This window comes from Anolis carolinensis, chromosome 2, assembly GCF_035594765.1.
Source record: "Anolis carolinensis isolate JA03-04 chromosome 2, rAnoCar3.1.pri, whole genome shotgun sequence".
In the NCBI taxonomy this organism is placed as follows: domain Eukaryota; kingdom Metazoa; phylum Chordata; class Lepidosauria; order Squamata; family Dactyloidae; genus Anolis; species Anolis carolinensis.
In genome coordinates, this window is record NC_085842.1 from 87,468,230 (window position 1) to 87,490,625 (window position 22,396).

The 22,396-nt window shown below is 43.5% G+C and overlaps 1 protein-coding gene across 5 annotated transcripts in view; it reads right to left on the reverse strand.

The window, feature by feature from the left end:
* The window catches only part of brd8 (bromodomain containing 8), a 48,745-nt gene that overhangs the window by 13,140 nt on the left and 13,209 nt on the right, over positions 1 to 22,396 (reverse strand). For 3 of the 5 annotated variants that reach the window (XM_062970152.1, XM_062970154.1, XM_062970151.1), the window contains 12 exons: positions 21,578 to 21,722; positions 19,714 to 19,923; positions 18,995 to 19,296; positions 17,299 to 17,763; positions 16,359 to 16,452; positions 16,195 to 16,241; positions 14,390 to 14,595; positions 13,949 to 14,041; positions 12,243 to 12,311; positions 11,827 to 12,004; positions 11,418 to 11,522; positions 4,853 to 4,897 (listed from right to left, as the gene is read on the reverse strand). In XM_062970152.1, the coding sequence (XP_062826222.1) occupies positions 4,853 to 4,897; positions 11,418 to 11,522; positions 11,827 to 12,004; positions 12,243 to 12,311; positions 13,949 to 14,041; positions 14,390 to 14,595; positions 16,195 to 16,241; positions 16,359 to 16,452; positions 17,299 to 17,763; positions 18,995 to 19,296; positions 19,714 to 19,923; positions 21,578 to 21,722 (1,959 nt within the window). Of the gene's footprint in view, positions 1 to 1,267; positions 1,668 to 4,852; positions 4,898 to 11,417; positions 11,523 to 11,826; positions 12,005 to 12,242; positions 12,312 to 13,948; positions 14,042 to 14,389; positions 14,596 to 16,194; positions 16,242 to 16,358; positions 16,453 to 17,298; positions 17,764 to 18,994; positions 19,297 to 19,713; positions 19,924 to 21,577; positions 21,723 to 22,396 lie in introns of those variants that run through there. The other 2 variants (XM_008104987.3, XM_062970153.1) reach the window with 2 other exon arrangements.

Sequence of the window (22,396 nt, forward strand, 5' to 3'; positions counted from 1 at the left end):
GGATTTACCGTATTTTTCGCTTTATAAGACGCACCTGGTGATAAGACGCACCGCTTAAGGGCCCCATCAGATGTCAAAAGAGGCAGAGGCCCAGCAGGCCCAGGTTCAGCGGGGAGCTCACCAGCTCCAGCAACAGCCCGCCGCTCTCTGGGCTCGCGCCCTCCTCCTCCTGCGCCATGGCCGACGAAGAGCAGAGCCGAAAGGGAGGGGAGAGAAGGGTCTCTGAACCAGGAAGGGGAGGAGGAAGGGGAGGAACTGGGAAGGAGAGCCAACGGGATCAATGCCCACAAGCCCGAGGAGGAGGTGCCCAGGAGGAGGCGCGCCATGCGTCTCTTTGCAGGGAAGGGAAGGCCCCTCTTTGCAGGGAAGGGAAGGGTCTCCAAGCCAGGAAGGGGAGGGGAAGAGGAGGAAGAGGAGCTGGGACGGATAGCAATGGGGATCAACACCTCCAAACCAAAGGAAGAGGAGGCGCGCAGTGCGTAAAGCTTGGTGCATAAAGCTTGGCACTTTAGCAAAGGAGCTGCCCCTCTCCAACGCCCCTCTCTCCAGGGAAGGGAAGGGTCTCCTAACCAGGAAGAGGAGGGGAAAAAAAGCAGGAACTGGGAAAGATAGCAATGGGGATCAGCCAAGCGCGCGCCCCTGTTTGCGTGTGTGCGCGCGTGCACGCTCTCCCTCTTTCTTTCCTCTCCTCGCCTCGTGAGGTCATATTGCGTTTATAAGACGCACTGACTTTTCCCCTCTATTTTGGGGGGAAAAAAGTGCGTCTTATAAAGCGAAAAATACGGTAATTTTTCCCCAAAATATGCAACCTTTACCAGCAACATGAAGTGATACTGTTCAGATTTTTATATAATATCAGATATGTTACTTTCAGATTTTTCATTGTACTTTATTTTGGTGGTTTTACCTCTATTCTGTGAACTACCTAGAGTTCTATTAATTGTATAAAAATGCATAGAACAAGCAATTCATCCATATAAGAGATACGCTGTTAGTTTACATCCAGGATGACAACACTTACTCAAATGTATGTTAGTTAGACAGTAGTATCTGGGTATCCAAAGTCTATGTTCACAAAAACTGATCTAAATGATATCCCTTATTTCCTTTCCCTCAATACCTTGCTGACCCAGTAAGTAGGTAGTATTACAAGTTCCTGTTGTGTGACATGAACTGAAACATAGGATTAAATTCACAAGCAGAAAAATGTGTTTATAAAGTAACATAGAAGTAATGTAGATAAATCAATGCCACAAGCACATTGATATAGGATTCTACTACTGTTTATTATACACATTTACACTCCACAAATACAAAAATTAAAAATAAAAGTAAAAATAAAAATCTGTACACTTCACATTACAGTACGTACTAGCTAATTTGCTAGCTAATATGAGAACACTAACAGGGCCCCAATACAACCACCCTACAACAGGCAGTGGAGCTCCCATCTTGTTCTTGGTTATACATTCAAGGATGACACTTCTTTGTGCAGACAGGCCAGTCTGCTCTGTCTATAGCCGATTCGCCCTCTGCATCAGGAAGGCTCTTGCTTCTATCTCCTATATCAAAATGACAAAAGAGTGGGCTGTCTTCTGCCACCTCCATCATTTTTTCATCTTCATATCTGCTTCAATGGCACAACGTCGTCCTCTGGTCCCCCCATCCTGGTCAAGATGCAAGGGAAAAAGGAAAAATTTGTATTAGCATGTCCAAAAGAAGAAAAATGCCCAAGGGGGTTGGCTGCCATCTATGTTACCAATAATGGTTCTGCCCAGAGTTTGTCAGTAATGTGTCCTTTGCTAAAACACTGAGGACTACCTTATGAAACTGATGGTGGGCTTTGTGTGTCAAATCCAAGACTATCCATCTCATAACATCTGTGGGGGACTCTTGGCAATGATATGGAAAGTGGATTGTTCCGAATCATTCTTTCAGTGGGCAGAAGGGATGCTGCTAACGTACCTTATCAACTGCTGCTCTTTAGAGGGGCCTCTCTCTTCCACGTCCGTGGCCCTGGCACTATCTCCCTAGCATCTCCTCACAGCGTCTGTCCACGAACGTAGCGCAGTCAGAGAGCTTATTTTGATCTGCTGCCCTCTCCTTCTGGCTGTCTCCTTATAAGCTTCTGTCTTTCATAGATAAATATTAGAGAACAATCCCAAACCTGATTCATGTGGATGTAATCAATAGACTCCTTAATGACAGGCCATAGCTACTACATTTTCGTTTTCTTGTGTATGCTCTTCTAGGACTATCACACAGTTTGAAGAGAATTTGGAGATAGGAAAAGGTGGCTAAAGTAATGACACAAAATATTGTGAACAATGCATAAGAAACATCAGCTCAAAGTTTAGTATAATTGTATTTATTAAAATATTTATACAAGAACAGATCATATGTAGTTTGGTCTCTCCTTACAAGAAGTGAAGTTAAAAGTACTTTTCAATGCCTCCTTGGAACAAGGCAAAGTTCCAACTTGCCTAAGAGGAGGCAGTTTTGAGACCTATATTTAAAAAGTCATCCCTGAACCCCTCTATAATTGTCAGCCAGTGTCCAACCTCCCTTTTCTGAGTAAGGTCTTGTAGCTTGTGGCGGCCCCCCAACTTCAGGGATTTCTGGATGGGACGGATTATCTAGATCCATTTTAATCTGGTGTTACTCCTGGCTATGGAACAGAAACAGCTTTGGCTGCCTTGGTGGATGACCTATGAAGAGATCTAGACAGGGGGAGTGTGTTCCTGATGGTTCTCCTGGATCTCTCAGTGGCTTTCGATACCATTGACCATGGTATCCTTCTGGGTTGTCTTGCTGGTATAGGACTGGGAGGCATTGTCTTACAGTGGCTCTGGTCCTTCCTGGAGGGCCGTATAGAAGGTGGTACTAGGGGATTCCTGTTCGAACCTCCGGTTGTTGACCTGTGGGGTTCCCTAGGCTTCCATTTTGTCCCCCATGGTGTTTAACATACACATGAAACCATTGGGAAACCAAACTCATCTGGAGTTTTGGAGTATGGTGCTATCTACATGCGGATGATGCCTAGCTCTACTATTCCTTTCCACCTAATGCCAAGGAAGCTGTCCTGTCCCTAAACCAGTGCCTGACATCAGTAAAGGACTGGATGAGGCCAAACAAATTGAAACTTAATCCAGGCAAGACAGAGGTACTCCTGGTCAGTCAGAAGGCAGTCCAGGGAATAGGGATTCAGCCTGTGCTGGACTCCCCCTGAAGACACAGGTTCACAGTTTGGAGGTCCTCCTGGACTCCGCATTGAACCTGGAGGTCCGGGTGTCGGCAGTAGCCAGGAGAGCCTTTGCACAATTAAAATTTGTGCGCCAACTGCAGCCGTTCCTTGAGAAACCAGATCTGACCATGATGGTACATGCCTTAGTTACATTGTGTCTGGGTTACTGTAACACACTGTACGTGGGGCTGCCTCTGGAGAGTGCTCGAAATCTTCAGCTGGTCCAAAAAGCTGCAGCCAGGTTGCTCACTGGGGCTGACTACAGGGAGCAGACAATTCCCTCTGTTGCAACAGCCTTCGGTGGCTGCCCCTCAACTCTGAAATTTCCAGCCCAGGGAAGCCAGAATGGCCCTCTCCCTGCTGTCCTTCTGGCGGCAGGCTAAAACCTTTTTATTTAGACAGATGAAGGTTTTTAAGATCAATTTGGGCACTGCTGTGGTTTTTAACTTTGAATTGCTTCTGGAACAAGGCCATACAGCCCGGAAAACTCACAACAACCCAGTGATTCTGGCCATGAAAGCCATCGACAACACAACTTTGAATTTGTTTTAATGGTATTTAACTTGGAATATTATAATACTGTTTATATTTAATCCTGTTTTAATATTTGTATATTTGTATATTTCAAATGGTTATGCTGATGCTTTTATGTTAAACCACTTTTAGTCCCCTTCGGGGAGATAAAGCAGGGTAATAATAATAATAATAACTGCAAAATAATAATAATATTAATAACTGCAAAAGGCCACCCTACTGGGATCTGCACGCATCATCCGAAAATACATCACACAGTCCTAGACACTTGGGAAGTGTTCGACTTGTGCATTTGTGATACGAAATCCAGCATATCTATCTTGTTTGCTGTGTCATACAATAATAATAATAATAATAATAATAATAATAATAATAATAATAATAATAATAATAATATTCACTAAGATACCCTTTCCTGATAATCTTTTCTTTGTGAATCTCAAACCACCACTCCAAGGTAAGTAAAAGCAATGCTTGGAAACATTACTTGGAGTACAATTCCCATGCTGGCTGGGAGGATTCTGGAAAGTGTAGTAATAAAAATATAATAAAAGACATGGCAAAAATATATATGAATGAAGTGTATCATGGCCACTGAATATGCAGGTTGGAGATTCTGGTAATTGCAGTCTAAAAAGTTATTTTTCAAAACTATGTTCATATGTATGCTTAGTCCTGTATAGGCGCAGAAAAGAACCATAGACAATGCAACATAACAAGTACACTGTTAGTCAAGGAGACCCTGAATCCTGTGTGTATGTAGATGATAAAGGGTGCTGTCAAAGTAACAAAATATGTGACGAGACCCACTTTCTCAGCAGTTTAAACGTAACACAATACAGTGGAGCACAAACACATAGGATGGTTTCTTAATGTTTCTTTGACTTTAAACTATACTATGAAAGATCTCTGAGATTAAATGAGAAGACAAAAATCTGTCATAAGCATAAGCATGGAGTGAATCCTTAGTAGACAGAGCTATGTACAACTGGGAGAAGTGGAAAGTATTTCATGAAATCTCATGTGCAGAACTTGTAGCTAATATTGTACAAAACAGGGCTATTAAGTACTTACGAAGAGAGAAAGGAGAAAGGCAGGAGAGCCCATAGGAACACTGTCCTGTTAAAAAATAATTGAAGGTTGAGATTTAGCATAAATCTTAATCAACACCCAGAGTTCAATCCTATTCCAAAAAGGGGACCTACTTAAACCACAGATGCACTGAAATACTGCAAAAGATATCATATTCTAGGGGATACTAATTTGACTGTAGAGAGAGCTCCAAGATAATGAGGGTGCATTCATATGTACATTTCTCTTAAGAGTTAGTCTCAGGAAATACAAGGGGCTTGATTCTGAATAAATGTGCTTAAAACTGTGCTGGAATTCCTTTCAGCCATAAACTGGGTACTGCTGGTATCAAGTAATGATATAATTAGGTGTCATGTATCAATACAGTGTTATAATTTAAACACCAATGAATATTCTGCAGTTGAGCTTAGTGTCTGTAAGAGAATTCCTTTGGTTTTATGTTTGCAGAAAATAACTTTCTTTCCTTTCATCTGACTCTAAAACCACAAGATTACACCCTGGAGTTGCTCTTTAGCTTAGTGAATCACCAGCCTATTTTCTCATCTACAAGCAACAACTGGTTTCAAGAATGAAATTAGTCTTCTCCTTCGTGGTGTCTGTGGAATCAGCACATATGGTATTGATTATGCCTAAGCAATACTTCAGGAACACTCTCAGCTGTGAAGCTTTGGCTATAGCCCCGCCCGGCCTCCCCATGAGGCATATAAGGCCCGGGTAGGGATGTAGCCGCAGTTCCCTTTTTTCTGCCACCTTACAAGCAGCTTAAGGAACCTCTCGTGATATTCTTTTGACTCGGTTTGTTAGAAGTTTTTGATTCTCTGGAACCCTTTTGGACTTGGACTGTATTGACTACGCTTTGGCTTTATCCCTTCTACACAGTAAAATGACATTGGACTGTTTGACTATGGCTCTCTTTAAGAAATATGCTTCTTGTTCGGAGAAACTATTAGCCACCGACGGGCATGATAGATGTGTTGGCTGTTTGGGGGAGGGCCACGTGGTTAAAGGCTGCTTGGCTTGCATGGCCTTAACACCACAAGCTAGGAAGGAGAGGGGAAAGCGGCTGAGGGCACTTGTGTATGAGCGCGTGCTCCTGCCTGCTTCTGGACTCCAAAGGGCTACCTCTGCCCCTCCCACCCCACACTCCCTCGTACCTGCAGCCACCACTTCCCCAGTGCCAGCAGCACCAGGCAAACGGATGAGGTACAAGTTGCCCAAAGTAAAGGCCATGCTGGTGCCAACTCTTGTGGAGCCGCAGAAAAAGAAGAAGCAGAGAGCAGCTTCCGCCAGTGCTGTGCTGGCCATGCCCCCCCGCGCTGAGCTCGCTGGCCCTGCTCCTGTGCTGCTTCCAGCTAAACCTGGTTTTTGCCCTCAGACACTGAGGAAGCAGCCGAAGCTGCCTCCGGGGACACCAAGAGGGGAGAGCATTGTGGCCTTGCTCCCCCGAGCGGGAGTAGCCCATCCTCCTCCAACAAGCAGCCGTACTCTCTTCCCTCCTGCCTTACCCCTGGCAGTGGAGGAGAGCAGCCGGGACACAGCTTCTGGAAGGAATAGCACCCTTCAGATGGGAGTTGCGCAATCTGGGGAGGAGCATGCCTTGCTGGCAAGCACTCTGCGTTCCAGAGATGATTATTCTCTGGCGTCTATGTCTGCATCACTCTATTCACAGAGCCCTATACCATATGCCCCTCCGCCTTTCCCTTCTCCTCCAAGGAGACAGTCAGGTCAGCAAGACTTCATCCATAGGTCTCCAGGAGGCCGTGCGTATTTCTTTGGGCCAATCCAAGAGTGTATACAGCCACCAGTGCTGACTCCACAGCAGGCCCTTCCACAGCTGCTACAAGATCCAGCAATAGACCCTAAGGAAGGTCTTTCCCCCTCACATTCAGAGACATCTCGCTCTGAAGGGGATAAGCAGACTAATCATCAAGTTGAATCATTGCTGCCAGAAGGATTTACTGGTTTTTCTTCACTTATGGGTCATTCATCAAAAGCATTGATCCTCCCAGTTGCAAAGCCTGATCAACTACTTGAGGACCATCTGTTCCCCTCTGATCAGCAGCAGCAGCAAGGTCCAGCAACTACTGCATTACCATCAGTGCCCTACCTGCTCAAGCTTGCAATAGCACCAGACCTAGCATCCATGTCAGTGTCTCCAGTGCCTAGAAGAGCAGATGCTCTTTATAAGGTTGACTTGGCAAAGGTACCTTGGGTGTCAAAGCCACCGAAGCCTAATGGTGTAGTGCTCGAAATGCAAAATAAAAGATCTAGCGCAACCCATTCCTCACCAGCTGATAAGAAGGGTAAGAAATTGGAATCTATGGGAAAGAAAGCTCATCAAAGTGCTGGCATAGTGACCACGTTGATGCATTATGGTGCCTACATGGCTACATATCAAGAGTACCTGTGGAACAAAACAGCGCCATATTTAGACTCCCTTCCACAGCAACATCAAACGTATGTAAAAACGATCCAACAGGAGGCATTTATCCTCACAAGGGTGCAGAAGGACATGTTGAAAGATACGGCGGAGGTGGCAGGACACATGTTCGCTACATCTACTATGATTCGGCGCCATGCCTGGCTCAGGGCCTCTACCTTATCGGAGTAGGGTAAGGCCCTGGCAGAAAGCCTTTCAAACAGCAATGGAGTGTTCCACCTCACAGACTCAAAGGCCGTATACTTCAGGCAATAGATCTTTCCCTCAGACAACGTCAGCAGCTATGTCAGGACAGGCCCCTCCAACTCGCTCACGCCAGCAAGGTAAAGGGCGTTACCAGCCCAAGTCGAAGCGCCACTTTTAGCGGTGCTTATGCCTCATCTGGGCACTCTTCCTCTCCTCATCGCATGGTGGTGGAACACACGGTGGTGGGGCCTGATACTTCTAGCACTATCTCATTTTGGAGCCTGCAGTTCAGGAATATCCTTTACCAGGGGTGCATTTTCGTTTTGGCTCACATTTAGCACAGTTTGCAAAAGCGTGGCAGCAGATTACCACTGATAAGTGGGTCCCAAGCATAATACAACAGGGTTATGCTCTGGAGTTTCATACATTGCATAAGACTGGCTATGTTAAGACTACGCAGCCATCTGATGTTCTCTGGTAGGAAATTCATACTTAGTTGAATAAAGGGGCGATTGTCCCGTTGCACCCAGATTTCTTTTCTGAAGCTTTTTTCTCTCGTTATTTTTTAGTCCCCAAAAAGGATGGAGATCAGCGTCCTATATTGGACTTGAGGGAGTTGAACCAGTATATTTTTTCCTGCACCTTTCAGATGGTAGCCTTGTGTACTATCCTTCCTTGGTTACCTGAACGGGTGTGGTTCACCACTATAGATCTTCAGGATGCGTACTTTCACATCCCCATTGCACCCCGTCATCACAAATATCTTTCATTTATTATTGACAGCCATGCTTTTTCCTTTCGGGTGTTACCTTTTGGGATCTGTACAGCTCCACAGGTGTTCACGAAATGCATGGCCGTTGTTGTATCCTACCTTCATGTACAGGGAATCACTGTATTCCCATACATAGATTATTGGCTTTTGGTGGCAGACTCATGGCACCAACTCTTGCATGATATTCATTCACCCTTTCCCTTCTTCAGGACCTGGGTCTAGTGGTCAATGGGGACAAGTCCCACCTTCAACCACAACAGTGCATCCAGTTTATCGGAGTGAATCTCAATTCACTGAGCGGCAGGGCTTACTCACCTGAAGATCGTTTTTAAGCCCTTCGGAAGGCGCTCAGCGATACCCTTTGGTCATCTTGCATACAGGCCAGACGTGTCCAGTGCCTGTTGAGGTACATGGCATCCACAACAGCGGTTACGGCATATGCACGTCTCAAGATGCACCCCTTGCAGGCGTGGTTTCTTCAGGCCTTCAACCCCCTTTGCGATGTGCCTCACACCATGCTGCACTTACCCTTGTCAGTCAGGTGGCCTCTCCGCTGGTGGATGATTTGAGCAAACGTATGCAGTGGGATGCCGTTTCGTCCTCGTGGGCAGTCGAGAACAATAACAAGATGCCTCTCTGCACAGGTGGGGAGTGTATTCCGGGTGTCTCACTATCCAGGGCTTTTGGTCCCCGGAGGAGTCCGGTCTCACATCAACCTCCTCGAACTTCTGGCACTCTTCAAGGGTCTTCAGGCATTCGAAGATGTCCTTTCCAACCGAACAGTACAAGTCAGGACAGACAATACTGCAGTCCTAAGGTATGTGAACAAGCAAGGAGGTACACGGTTCCGCTCGCTGTAAGAATTGACCATCCAGCTTTGGGAATAGTGTATCCAGCATTCCATTCACCTTGTGGCGATTCATGTCCCAGGACAGGATAACACCTTGGCCGACACTCTGAGCAGGGTATCACTCACCAGCCACGAGTGGTCATTGCACCAGGCAGAGGTGGAACGGCTATTCCAAGAATGGGGTCAGCCATTCATCGACCTATTTGCATCAGAGGACAACTCCAAGTGTCCACTTTAACTGCACTCGGTTGCATTACAAACCCAAGACCGGGAATATCGGGGATGCCTTCCTCTACAAGTGGACCGGCCGGTTGTTATATGCCTTTTCTCAAATACCGCTGCTAACCAGGGTAATTTCAAAGATCTACCAGGACAATGCTGACTGCATTCTTGTAGCGCTGCGGTGATCCCGTCAGCCATGGTTCCAGATGCTTCGCCAGTTGGCAGGCAACAGCTACTGCCGTCTTCCTCAACAGCCCAACCTTCTCACTATGCAGCAAGGGCAGGTTCGGCACCCGGATGTTCCATGGCTGCAACTCACTGCTTGGTGCATTCATCCTCACTGCTCTCCCGCGCTGTTCAGACAATCTTAGAAGCAGCACATTGCCCATCCACAAAGCGTTTATATCAAAGCAAGTGGAATACATTTGTCACCTTTGGGAACCAACGGCGCTGTGATCCACTCACAGCACCCATACCAGTGTTGTTGGATTTCCTGGCTTCTTTAACAGATAAGGGTTTGGCCCTGTCATCTCTAAAATGTTATTTGGCGGCCATAGCTGCATATAGGAAGAAGGAAGGCCTTACTTCAGTATTCCAGGACCCCATGGTACTTTTTCTACGGGGATATAAGAACATCAACCCTCCTAGAACATTGCCTAGGCCTGCTTGGGATCTCCAGCTTGTCTTCTCTGCACTTGCAAAACCACCATTTGAACCGCTACCTACAGCAGAACTATGCCATCTTTCATGGAAGACAGCTTTTTTGGTGGCTATAACAACAGCACGGAGTGCCAACGAGCTCTGTGCTCTACGTGCAGATGCTCCTTACATATGATTTCATGCTGATAAGGTAGTAATGAGGACAGATATTTCCTTCCAAAGGTTGCCTCGTCATTCCATAATGCACAGGATATAGTTTGCCAGCTTTCTTTCCTGCTCCAACAACACCTTTGGAGCGCTCTCTTCACCTACTCGATGTCCGGAGGGCATTATCATACTATATTGATAGAACAAAAAGTTTCAGGATGTTGCCTAGACTCTTCCTTCACTATCACATGTCCTCCCAAGGAGTGCTCATCTCCTCTCAGAGGCTGTCAGTCTGGATAGTGGCAACAATAAAGCTCGCCTACCAACTGAATAGCAAGGAGCCTCCATTCCAAGTGAAGGGCCATTCTACAAGAGTGATGGTCACTTCGACATCTTACCACCAGGGCGTGGCATTGGAAGATGTCTGTCGTACAGCCATATGGACCACACCATTGACATTTGTCACACATTACAAGATGGACCTCTAATCCAAGCGACATGAAGCGTTTGGCAAAGCGGTCCTCTTTTTGGCAGTGGCGTGATGCCCACTGGCCATGGTGAGTAACTTGCTAGTCTACAATATGTGCTGATTCCACAGACACTACAAAGGAGAAAGATGGGTTGCTTACCTGTAACCATGTTTCTTCAAGTGGTTATATGTGGAATCCACACATTCCCACCCATCCTCCCCGCTGATTGTCATGCCGCTTTTTCGCCCGCTGCCGATGGCGGCGGGAACTGCGGCTACATCCCCACCTGGGCCTTATATGACTCATGGGGAGGCCAGGCGGGGCTATATAGCCAAAGCTTCACAGCAGAGAGTGTTCCAGAAGTATTGCTTAGGCATACCATATGTGCGGATTCCACAGAAAATCACTCGAAGAAACATGGTTACAGGTAAGCAACCCATCTATCTCTCTGATAGATACTGAAGACACTGAGGCTACCACAACCACCTTGTTACCAATTCAACCAAAAGGTGTGCATAGTTTGATTTCCAAATAAATTTCTAAATGAAGGATTCCAGAGAGACTTAGTTCTAGTGGTGTCAAACCAATGGCCCTCCAGCTGTTTTGGACTCCAGCTTCCAGAATTCCTAGCCATTGGATAAGCTGGTTGGGGCTTCTAGGAGTTGAAGGACTAAACATCTGGAGGGTCACAGGTTTGACATCTCCGCATAAACCATAAATGGGTGGATGAATATACTGAATGCTTTTCTTTTGTCTCCCTCAAGCAAAAGGAAATGTTCACCAGCACTTGTCAGCCTCACCTTCTCTGAAGCATCTTGTTTTCGTGTGGAATCTCGTCCACGTAGACTTTTTGCACTGATTCCAGATTCAGATGTTTGCATGATCAATTGTGTGGCTAGAAATTGCTGCAAGAGACCACATAATAGCTATTAGAAAGCTTAAAATGAACACCAGTTTTAATGGTTTATAACCACAGGACTGGAAGCAACCCCTTGGGTACTGGCTTGATTGTATGTTAGCAATCCTTCCACCTGATCTTGGAAACAGGAAATGATCTAGCATAATGTTCCAGACATCCCATCCCATTCTCTGTACACAAACCAATAAAAATGCAAGGTGCCTCAAGTGGACACCATTTGCCACAAGGACTCCACACCTTCTTTGCCAAATCAGAGAGAAATGCTCGTCCACTGCAGATGGTGCTAATACCTGGATCTGCTCCAAGACATCGCGCTGCATTTCCACAGCCATGTGGTACACATCATGGTCTGAGCTGTTGTACATGACAGCATTCTGGAACATCAGCATGATGTCTCGCTGGAACTCTGCTGTGGTCCGGATAAGTCCATTCTCAATATTTTTTTTAATGGTTGATAAGTCCATTGGTCTGACAATACAACATCAAGCAGGTTTGGTCATTATCATGGCATACATTCATTGACAACAAATAAAAACAGATTAGTATAACCATTTGTTGAAACTATCTGTTCTACATCTGTCTAGTGATATCTGATCTGATTATACTATGAAGGTACAAATCAGTAATTCTTTTGCTTTTGTCTACAAGCCAACTGAATACTGAGTGCTGATATGTGACGAATACAAACGCAAAGTTTGTTACTAACCTCTGCACAATACTGTGGTAACCTGGAGCAATATCATCAGTCACCGGCTGCAAAAAGACATTGGCATATCTGTAGAAAGAAAAAACACACCAGAGTTCTCGTAAATAGCGAAAGATTGGCTGTAGAAAACCTGAGTCAAACTGAGGAAAAAGTCAACTGGTATAATTCCCACTCTCAAAAACATGAAACATGTATTAAACACTATTCCTTCTCTCATTTTTTTCCAGCATGCTAAGGAACAAAAAAAAATCCACATTCTTTGATGAACAGGAGACTAAACACTTGGTCCATATATATATTTATGTACCAGTTCTACAAAACATTTTTAAATAATGCAAAAACAGTAGCAAATATAGAAAGTCGAGGAACTCAGAACTGCAGAGTGAATGACACCACAAGAAATCTGAAATACCTACTAACATTCTGCAAACTGTGACAAAATGGTAACTATAATAAAAATCAATCAGTTCCTCTTCAGAGTTTTTACTATGATCAGAAAAACTTGGTATGTGTGTTGAATGATAGTTCTATTTTAAAGTAGCAATGTTAGATTCTCAAGATTTCAGATAATTTGTCAGACATTGTGCTATATGCTCTTGTGGAAATATCCAGAGCTACAGAGTTTTATTAATTAAAAACCATACATTTTAATAGACTTTTAAAAATCAGGGAGCCCCCGATGGTGCAGCGAATAAAACTGCTGAGCTGCTGAACTTGCTGACTGAAAGGCTGGTGAGTTGAATCTGCAGAGCAGAGCGAGCTCCCGCTGTTAGCCCCAACTTCTACCAACCTAGCAGTTCAAAAATATGCAAATGCGAGTAGATCAATAGCTACCACTTCTGCAGGAAGGTAACGGCGATCCATGCAGTCATGCTGGCCACATGACCTTGGAGGTGTCTATGGACAACACCGGCTCTTCAGCTTAAAAATGGAGATGAGCACCAACCGCCAGAGTCAGAGATGACTGGACTTAATGTCAGGGGAAAACCTTTACAGTAGAGTTCTGGTTATCCAACTTCTGCTTATCCGACACACCGTATTATCTGAGGTGCCGGCTTCTCGCCCCTCCCCACGGGTGCCCGGTGCTTGGAGAGGCCTGCTGCACCTTGCTGTTTTTCTAGGCAGCAAGGCGCAGCAGCTTGCCAGGAGGAACGAGACTCGACCCACACAGACTTTTCCCTCCCAGCAAGCACGAGGCGCTTTGAGAGGTCCCCTGCACATTGCTGCCTAGAAAAACCGCAGTTTTTCTAGGCAGTCGGGTGCTTGCCGGGAGGAAAAAGTCGCCTCCCTCCCTGCCAAGCACCGGGCTTGAAGCCTTGCTGCCTCCTTGCCAAGCCACCAGCTTCCTCGGTTGATGCCTAGGTAGGGAACCTGGGGCTTGGGTAGGGAGAGAAGCATCCCTTCCCTCCCTGCCTCCCTATTATCCAACAGTTCTGGTTATCAGTCATTCAGCCCGCCCCTTTATGTCGGACAACTGGAACTCTACTGTACCTTTATCTTAAAAATCAGACAATCCTGAAACGCAAGTCTTATCAGAAGCACAGATGGCAAAATAATGTCTTTAAAAAGGCACTCCTCTCTCATGCAAGAGGGAATGTCTCTTGCAAAATGAGTCTTGATACAATGCACAATTGGTAGTTTGTCTCCCCTGCTTCTTTCTATACAAATGCAGACAGGACACAAACCTCAAGGATGTTAATATTTACCTGTGGTTAGCAGCCGCTCTCCAAACCAACATAATAGCCTTTTTCCAGATCTTTTGGGCCTGAATGGCTTCCTGATCCTCACTGCAAACAGAGCTAGAGAGAGGAGAGAAAGAAAGAATAGAAAAAGATATCCATAACAAAAGAATAAAGAGGCTCTTAAAGCAAGCACAAACAATATGGTCAAGCAAATAAAAAAGACCCCCAACTCTTTAATTCCACTTCCTTCACATTTCTCCCAGTTATGAAAAAAATAACTGGCTTCCTTGCAGTTAGAGTCTGGCGCACTACACAGCAAACAAGCAGTCTGAAGTCCTTCGGGATTACATAGGTCTCTGCAAATTTGCACTACCAACAACTACAAGAGTGAGGGACGCAGTGAGTCTCAACTGGCAGCATGCTCTGGGATATCTACTGAGTAGCTGGAGGTTCCCCAATACTCACAACTGTGAGGAGGCAGGGCTGCTGGGGATGGAATCGGCCAGCGTGTGAGACTGCAAAGGCGCATTATGGATACTGAAGCCATCATCGCTCTCACTCACAGGAGGTTCATTGTCCATCTCTGAGAGATACTCCTCACCCTGATCTTCCTCTTTGGGCTCCTCCAAACTGGCAGCCTCGCTGGCACCATCCTCCTCATCCTCTTCACCCTGAGCAGCCCGAGATACAGGATTAAAAGTCCAGCCAATCATCTATACAGCCAAGATGCAGCTGCCACTAACAGCATCAGCACCAGTCTCCAAAGCTGACAGCAATGGGGAAAGCACAAGCTACATGCACAACCGTCTGCCAAGAATGCTGTAACATGCTTGAGGCTCATTCCCCCACCTGACACCGGCCTGTCTGCCGAGGAGTTTCAGACGGGATTGTGTCTGTCTGAAGTACAATATACGTACGAGACAGACAGGGCCTTTTCAGTAGTGATACAGTAGAGTCTCACTTATCCAACATGCACTTATCCAATGTTCTGGATTATCTAACACATTTTTGTAGTCAATGTTTGCAATACATTGTGATATTTTGGTGCTAAATTCGTAAATACAGTAATTACTACACAGCATTACTGCATATTGAACTACTTTTTCTGTCAAATTTGTTGTATAACATGATGTTTTGGTGCTTAATTTGTAAAATCATAACCTAATTTGGTGTTTAATAGGCTTCTCCTTAATCTCTCCTTATTATCCAACATATTTGCTTATCCAACGTTCTGCTGGCCTGTTTATGTTGGATAAGTGAGACTCTACTGTACTTAGAGTGGAAGGCATGTCTGGTCTCCTCAATGTTTGTTTTGAGGGATTATAAAGGCCATTCTGTCCCATCAGGGTTTTCATTACTACTGAGTAGTTACTCTTTTTAAAGAAATGTCTATTTATTGTTTTGTAGAATTCAGTAATAACAGACAAATCAATTCACATCACTCAGTGCCCCCAAATTAATATAATCATAACAGTATGTCAAATACTGTTATGTACATTCATTATCAGATAATTGATAAATGTGTATATATTTTATGCTATCATGTATAAATGTATCCACCATTCTTTAATGTATATTATTAGTTGCTTTAATTCTATATCATACTAATATCTACTATGCCAAAAATACAACTGATTAGTTGAAGGTACAACTTCAATATTCAATTCTGGTAAATTTACTGAAGAAAATGGGGGATTGTGTTATAAAGAGAAGTTAGCAATCTTTGCAAGAACTGAGATGATCACAATTTGAAAAATGTCCAAGGACTTTCTTTTCATAAATATTTTAATAAAATATTGTTGATTGCAATTGCAGAAAAAAAATAGCTGTTTCCATGTTATAATTTTTAAATGTTTACTACTAAATAGTTTTGTCCTATTTCTTTCCCTTTGATTTCTATAATGTTATGGTAAATTGTTTAAATGTATCGATTACATTAGTGCCCGATTTTGACTTAGTTAGATCTTAAGTACCTTTCACTTTTTAATGCTAAGAAGATTTTTTGGGCAAAGGTTTTTCACAAAGGACTTTATTTTTAGGTAATGTGGAGCTATGATGAAGAAATGCAATTGAGAGCAAACAACATAGAGGAACAGTGAAATATGCAAAGTTACAACAGAAGGACACCAGAAAAAGATTAATGAAGTTTTTCTAGTCTCTGATTTTGGGGCACTTTATATGTATTGACTAATTCTGACTTCCTCTGTCTGTGGATTCAAATGTAAAGAGCTAACCACTTATGTGAAGAAATGCAGTATTAAATAACAAACCTTCATTTGGTTCTCAAATAAAGCTTGTGCTTCTTCCTTCATTGAGTCTGGGAAATAAAAACAAAACAAGAGAATTCTCTAAAGCCATTCTCTAAAGCATTAGTGTCAATCTTTGTCAACCTATTAAAGATGATCCCATCTTCCCATGAACCCAGTGAAGCTACCTGAAAGCTCATATTTGTGGTGAAGATCTGCCTGTGAGGAGTCTTCACTTGCACTCGGAGCATGCGAAGAGGAAGTCTCATCATCAGCAGGGAGCTAGAATGAACAGGACAAACTTCCTACACATCTCATAATAAAGGCATCAAATGCCATTAGCACTACTAACAACAATGCCATTTTGACTCAAATGTCTGCTAACACTCTGTGGGCAGGCTGAGCTGCATGCAGCCTTTCGGATCTTTAAGTGCAGCATCCTCTAAAACCCTAGAATCCCCCAATATTTTTTTTAAAAAATAGCAATCTTATTTTGGGGTAATTTTTACCCTCGACTCCCACCCTCCAGTCCTTCTAATCCTAAAAGGCCATCAATTTATTTGTCTAGCCTCTCTGGTAGCCTATCTAGCCTCCCAGGCAAAAAAGGAGAAAGAAAAATGCCTCCAAATCAGCCAATCAGTCATGTCACTTCAGGTGAGCTGAAACCTGCTGCTGTGGCCTGCCAGGCAGGCTCAAAAAGAAAAAATGAAGCCTACCCTGTTGGTAGTAACCCACCCCTGTTCTAGGGGATGTAGGAGACATTTTCACTGTGTTTTTAGGTTGATGAGAAGCCTCTTTTCAAAACAGGATGTGACCAGAAGTCACTTCTGGTTAAATTCCATTTTTTAAAAAAGGCCTTTAATGGGAATAAAATGGCCCAAAGTAGGGCCAAAATGCAGGGAAAATGGCCCTCACTATCCATAGATGGCATTTTTTTCCAGACATGGAGGCTGCATGTTGCCCATCTCTGGTAGAGAACTTTAGTGTTAAAGAGAGTAAATACAGTCCAAAATCTAGCCAAAAATTAAAACTGCACTAAGTACAGATACTAAAACCAGCTCCAAACTATGGGTCTCTTGTCATACTTTCGCATTTTCCTCCCTTGCCTTATCTTCCAACCACATTTACCTCTGTCTTCACTGTACCGTGATCCATTTCATCTTTTGATGATTCCATCTCCAGTTCAGATCCCTCCAGGCCAACAACCGCTGCATCTTCATCTTCAGAAATCTGTCCCCTCAACTCAGTGGCTTCACTTGTTCTGGCTGCTAGTGCAGAGGCTTCCTCAGAGCCCAAATGAATCTGTCCCTGCTCCGGAGGCTCACTTTTTATTTCTGCTCCCAGGTCTCCCATGTTCATCAGGTCCCGGATGCCCTTGGCCTCTGGTTCCTCACAGTCTGACCTCTCCTGCTTTACCGTCACAGGCATTGGGGGGATCTGGCTTTGCTTCTCATGCTCTGCCTGGAGTGGATGCTCCCGCTGGAGAGGATGTTCCCAAGGACCAGTCAGTGACTGAGGGTCCTCAATCTCTTCGCAGAAAGACAAAGCAGCCTCCACTGCTGCTACATCCAGGACTTCAGGATGATCATCCACCTTCATCAATAATAGTACAAAGAAAAAGGTACTATGATAAATGACGAAGATGGAAAACCTTTCCCATAGAGTCAACAAAGACTGCACTCATTGTCTTAGAGACCTAGATGCAGAAAACAGGAGCATGGATGAAAACATTTTTCATTCTCACTATTTCTCAATGCAATGACACTGACCCATGAACTAATGGTGAAAGCATACAGTTTAGGGACTTGAGGAAGAATGTAATCAATATGAATCTTCTTTTTGGAAGGCAAGATACTCTCACTTTATGTAAATATATCCAGAACTATTAATAAAAAATAATTTTACTCACTATATAGGACTATACTTCTGGCTTCCCCTTTCTGCAACAAAATTAACTGCACCTTGCTTCTTTACATATCTGCTTTTGAGGCTGTCATCCATCCAGACCCAAAACTCCTGTCTATACTCCAAATCTAGCACTAATTATATTTGCATACAATTATGACCACAAGATCAAGTCATGACAAGATATTTTGGAGAAACACATATCAAATATCACGAACATCCTGATCACTGTTATTATTATTATTAATAAATTATTATTATTATTATTATTATTATTATTATTATCCTTTATTACAGACTAAAGGGTGTTTTAAATAAAAAACAAAAGCAAACAAACAACTCACCTTCATATTGCAATGGCTAAAGGCACATCCAAAACCAAAATGTATTTCTAAAATCTAATAAACCCTGGCCTGTCTCATTCATTGAAATTTAGCACAAGTGCACAGTTCTTGCAATGTTTTCAAGAGAAGTTTAGATTCTCTCTCAAGGAGGCCTCTGTTCCATTAGATGGGCACAGTTTTGAAGAATACCTCTTTCCACATCTGTCATGTGATTGGTTGTCAGACAGTAGAGAAACAAGAAAATCCCCCATTTTAAAGTTACACATACTTGCTCACTATGAGGAGCATCCCTAAACCCCCTGAAAAGGCAATGGACACCTGGCCTGGAAAGTGTGTGTGGGACTGCAGAAACACCCAAGAGTTTTCCAAGCTCACATAACAATGGAGTCGGGCAAGATAAAGGGCCACTGGGATCAGAGTATCACACATATTTAGGTCAGTTTTGGTAACTGTAAGACATCTGGAGCATTAAGTATCAGTAATTTTGATACAGGGTAAGGAACAAAGCAGGAAGAAATGCCTTCAAAATTGTAGGAAGCAATGACCGACATCGCAGGCCTATCTAGCTCACTTACCTTATCCTCAATGATGGCTATGATGTCCCCAACAGTCTCAAAGTCCAGTTCTTCCCCAGTGTAAGAAGGCTCTTCTCCTGCATAGGAAACTGCAACATCCATCTTCTCAGCCAGATCCAGGTCTTCCTTCCCATCCATGCTGTGGTCTTTGGAAGTACCTACAGCAGCAGATGCCCCAGAGCCCAGGCAGTCTTTCTTGATGGAATCAATGATCATGGATATTTCACTACTGTCCATTGACACTGTCACAGTGTGAGGATTAGGAACGGGCTCCATGGAAACACAGGTGCTGGGCTGACTCACTAGACAAGAGGGACAAGTCGAGTGAACGTCTGGCAGTTGTGCTGACCAGCATGGGACAGATCAAGAATTAAAAGGCACTCCATAGCTCCCAGTAAAGAGACATGCAGGCTGATGCTCTCTTCCAACATTCCCACACCCCCACAATGGTTGGAGCAAAAAGGGAAACCTCTTCTTTGCATACTAGTCCAGCCCTGACCTTAAACCTTCCCAACTTTATCCCCATCCTCTTTCCATCCTCTGCTCTGGTTGAAACTCAGAAGACTCCTTTTGGTAACCCCAGCTTAGTCATCCCAAGATCAATCACCCTATTATGAATTTGAAATGCTCACAGTCCACATTCATACAGCCCCTTTGTACAACCCAAGAGAGAAAGTCTTCCATAAGTTACTGCGTGACATATGAGTGCAAGGACGCACCTGTCGCTACACTTTCTGGAGTTGCAGCAGGTGGCACAGCAGTTGGTGCTTGTAACGTAGGGACCATGACTATAGTTGCCTGAGGCACGGACTCTACAGGGGGTGGCAGGAGTTTGGCTGAAGGTTCACTGGCAACAGCAGAAAAGGAAGCAAGCGATGTGGTGAATTGTGTTGGACCAGCTTCTAAAAGGCGGGAAAGAGTAGGAGCACCTAACAAAGCATGAAGAGGGGAAAGGCACATTAGCTAAGAAGCAACAGCTACAGAAGACTACTCAGCAAGCAATCCCAGGGCTCCTTCCAGCACAACCAAGGCTATATACAGACAGTTACAGAACCAGGGACAGGCAGGTATTCTGTGGTAATTCCTAAGCAAAGCCCAGGAGCACATACAAACAAGGAAATAGTGTCCTTTCAAATGATGGCTGATACTAATGTCAAACAAAAATAAAAGCTTAAAGTCTGCACCAGGAAAATCCACACCAGCCACATTTTATACACTAAACACCTGCTGGATGTTTACATTGCTTTCCCTAAAACTACATCCAATTTTCAACTTTCAGAGAATTGTAGAATTCACAGTACAGTAGAGTCTCACTAATCCAAGCTAAACGGGCCGGCAGAAGCTTGGATAAGTGAATATCTTGGATTATAAGGACTGATCAAGGAAAAGCCTATTAAACATCCAATTAGGTTATGATTTTACAAATTAAGCACCAAAACTTCATGTTATACAACAAATTTGACAGAAAAAGTAGTTCAATACGCAGTAATGTTATGTTGTAATTACTGTATTTACGAATTTAGCACCAAAATATCACGATATATTGGAAACATTGACTACAAAAATGGCTTGGATTATCCAGAGGCTTGGATAAGCGAGGCTTGGATTAGTGAGACTCTACTGTATTTCGATAGATAACTAATACAAGGGAAGGAAAGAGGGGAACGTGTAGGCCAAGTGCAAGGAGGGCTGCTTCAAGGGAGAACTGGTTATAAGGACCAGTGAAACCTCTGCCCTTGGATACCCGGCCAAAGTCTTTTGCTGGTTCCCAGGCCTCCTGCCAACATGGGCCCTACTCCTGCTAATTTTTCATGGCATTATAGTTGGGAATTATATGTTTAACTTAAAAAAAAAATTAGGATGTCAAATCATAGTCAAGATTTAATGCCTCTTCATGATCAACTAGGTTAAATCTGATACAGAACTCTAAAGAGATGGTTGCATATGCACCTTGCTAGAAATGCCCAAATTTTCCTTTTGTGGGTTTCAACATCCATATAGTACTAATATTTTTTTCTCCACCTGACACTCCTACAACATGAACTTTCATCAGGTATTTTATTGCTTCAAACTTGCTTTAGTAAACAAAAATGTAAACTGCATTCTCAAAATAAATAAATGTGAACAGTATCTATTTTTGTTTGCAGGACACAACGAGAAATTTATATACCATTTCTAACTGGGCATGTTAGCAGAAAAAAGCCATAAAAGGACTTTGTTCAGAGAATCAGGTGCATCTTAAGAAATTATCTAAACATAGACAAAATGGCAGATAAATGAGAATTAGTAAGAAGAAAATTCCAAAGCCAAAAACTACAAACAGAAAAGAGCTAAATAGAAGATATGGTTTAACTATAAAATATTGAAAGCAATATAAAAGGCATAACATAGAACATACAACTGAAAGTGAGATGAAGGGAAAGGAGAAGTAAGTAAAGGGGATGATTCAAAAGAGAGGCACAAAGTGCTGAAGTTCTTGTCTCAAAGCTATCCACACAAAGGTCTGACTACAAGCTTTGCCATTCACACAAATCATCTGGTCCTTTATGTTCCCAGCTTTCAAGGGATCATTAAAAAACTTACCTGAAGCAGCAGGGGATGCAGGAACAGTAGTAGGAGCTGACGGCATCTCTCCACTATGCAACACCGGAAGAACTCCTCCAACCTCTAGGAGGATACCTGAGCTGCTTGCATGACCAGAAACAACCGACATGTCACTCTCGCCCACCTGCCAAAGGACATGGATAGACTAAAATCCAGTGTATGACAGGGTCTCATATCTATACTCAGTTGCAATACAATGCATTTAATAAACCTGTTCTAGGCTCCCCTCTGGATGCTACCTCACAACATTAAAAAATATACCTGCATCATAAATGGAGATAATCATGCACAGATGCACAAAAAATAAAACGCCAAAACAAAACTTAGAACTCTCTCACTTCCAACAAACAGCATTCTATGCCTCTCTAACATTACCTAGAAATCTATATTGGTTTGACAAAGTTTAATAAAATGCTAGGAAAGCAACTTGATTTAAAACTGATGGGAAGCTTTCACTGATGGAATTAACAGTAAGACAGCAACAGGAGCAGGTATACGTGTATACCTCAAAAATCACAAAATATGAGGAGAGCAGAGGTAAGTAAGCAAGATGGGGATCTTGAAGGAAGCACTAGATATATTGAAGCCAGTAATAGCACGAACATTCCCACACCTGAAAGTTTTGCACCCCCATACGGAGAGATTTTCTTCTTCTTCCTCCCAAATTTGTATCGCATTCCAAATAGGTAGAATGAAGGAAGACAAGAGCATTGTTGATCTTTACAGAAATCCTGTCATACACAGTTAAGCAAACGTGCTCTTGCTATATGAAGGCATACAAACAAGCTATAACAGTAT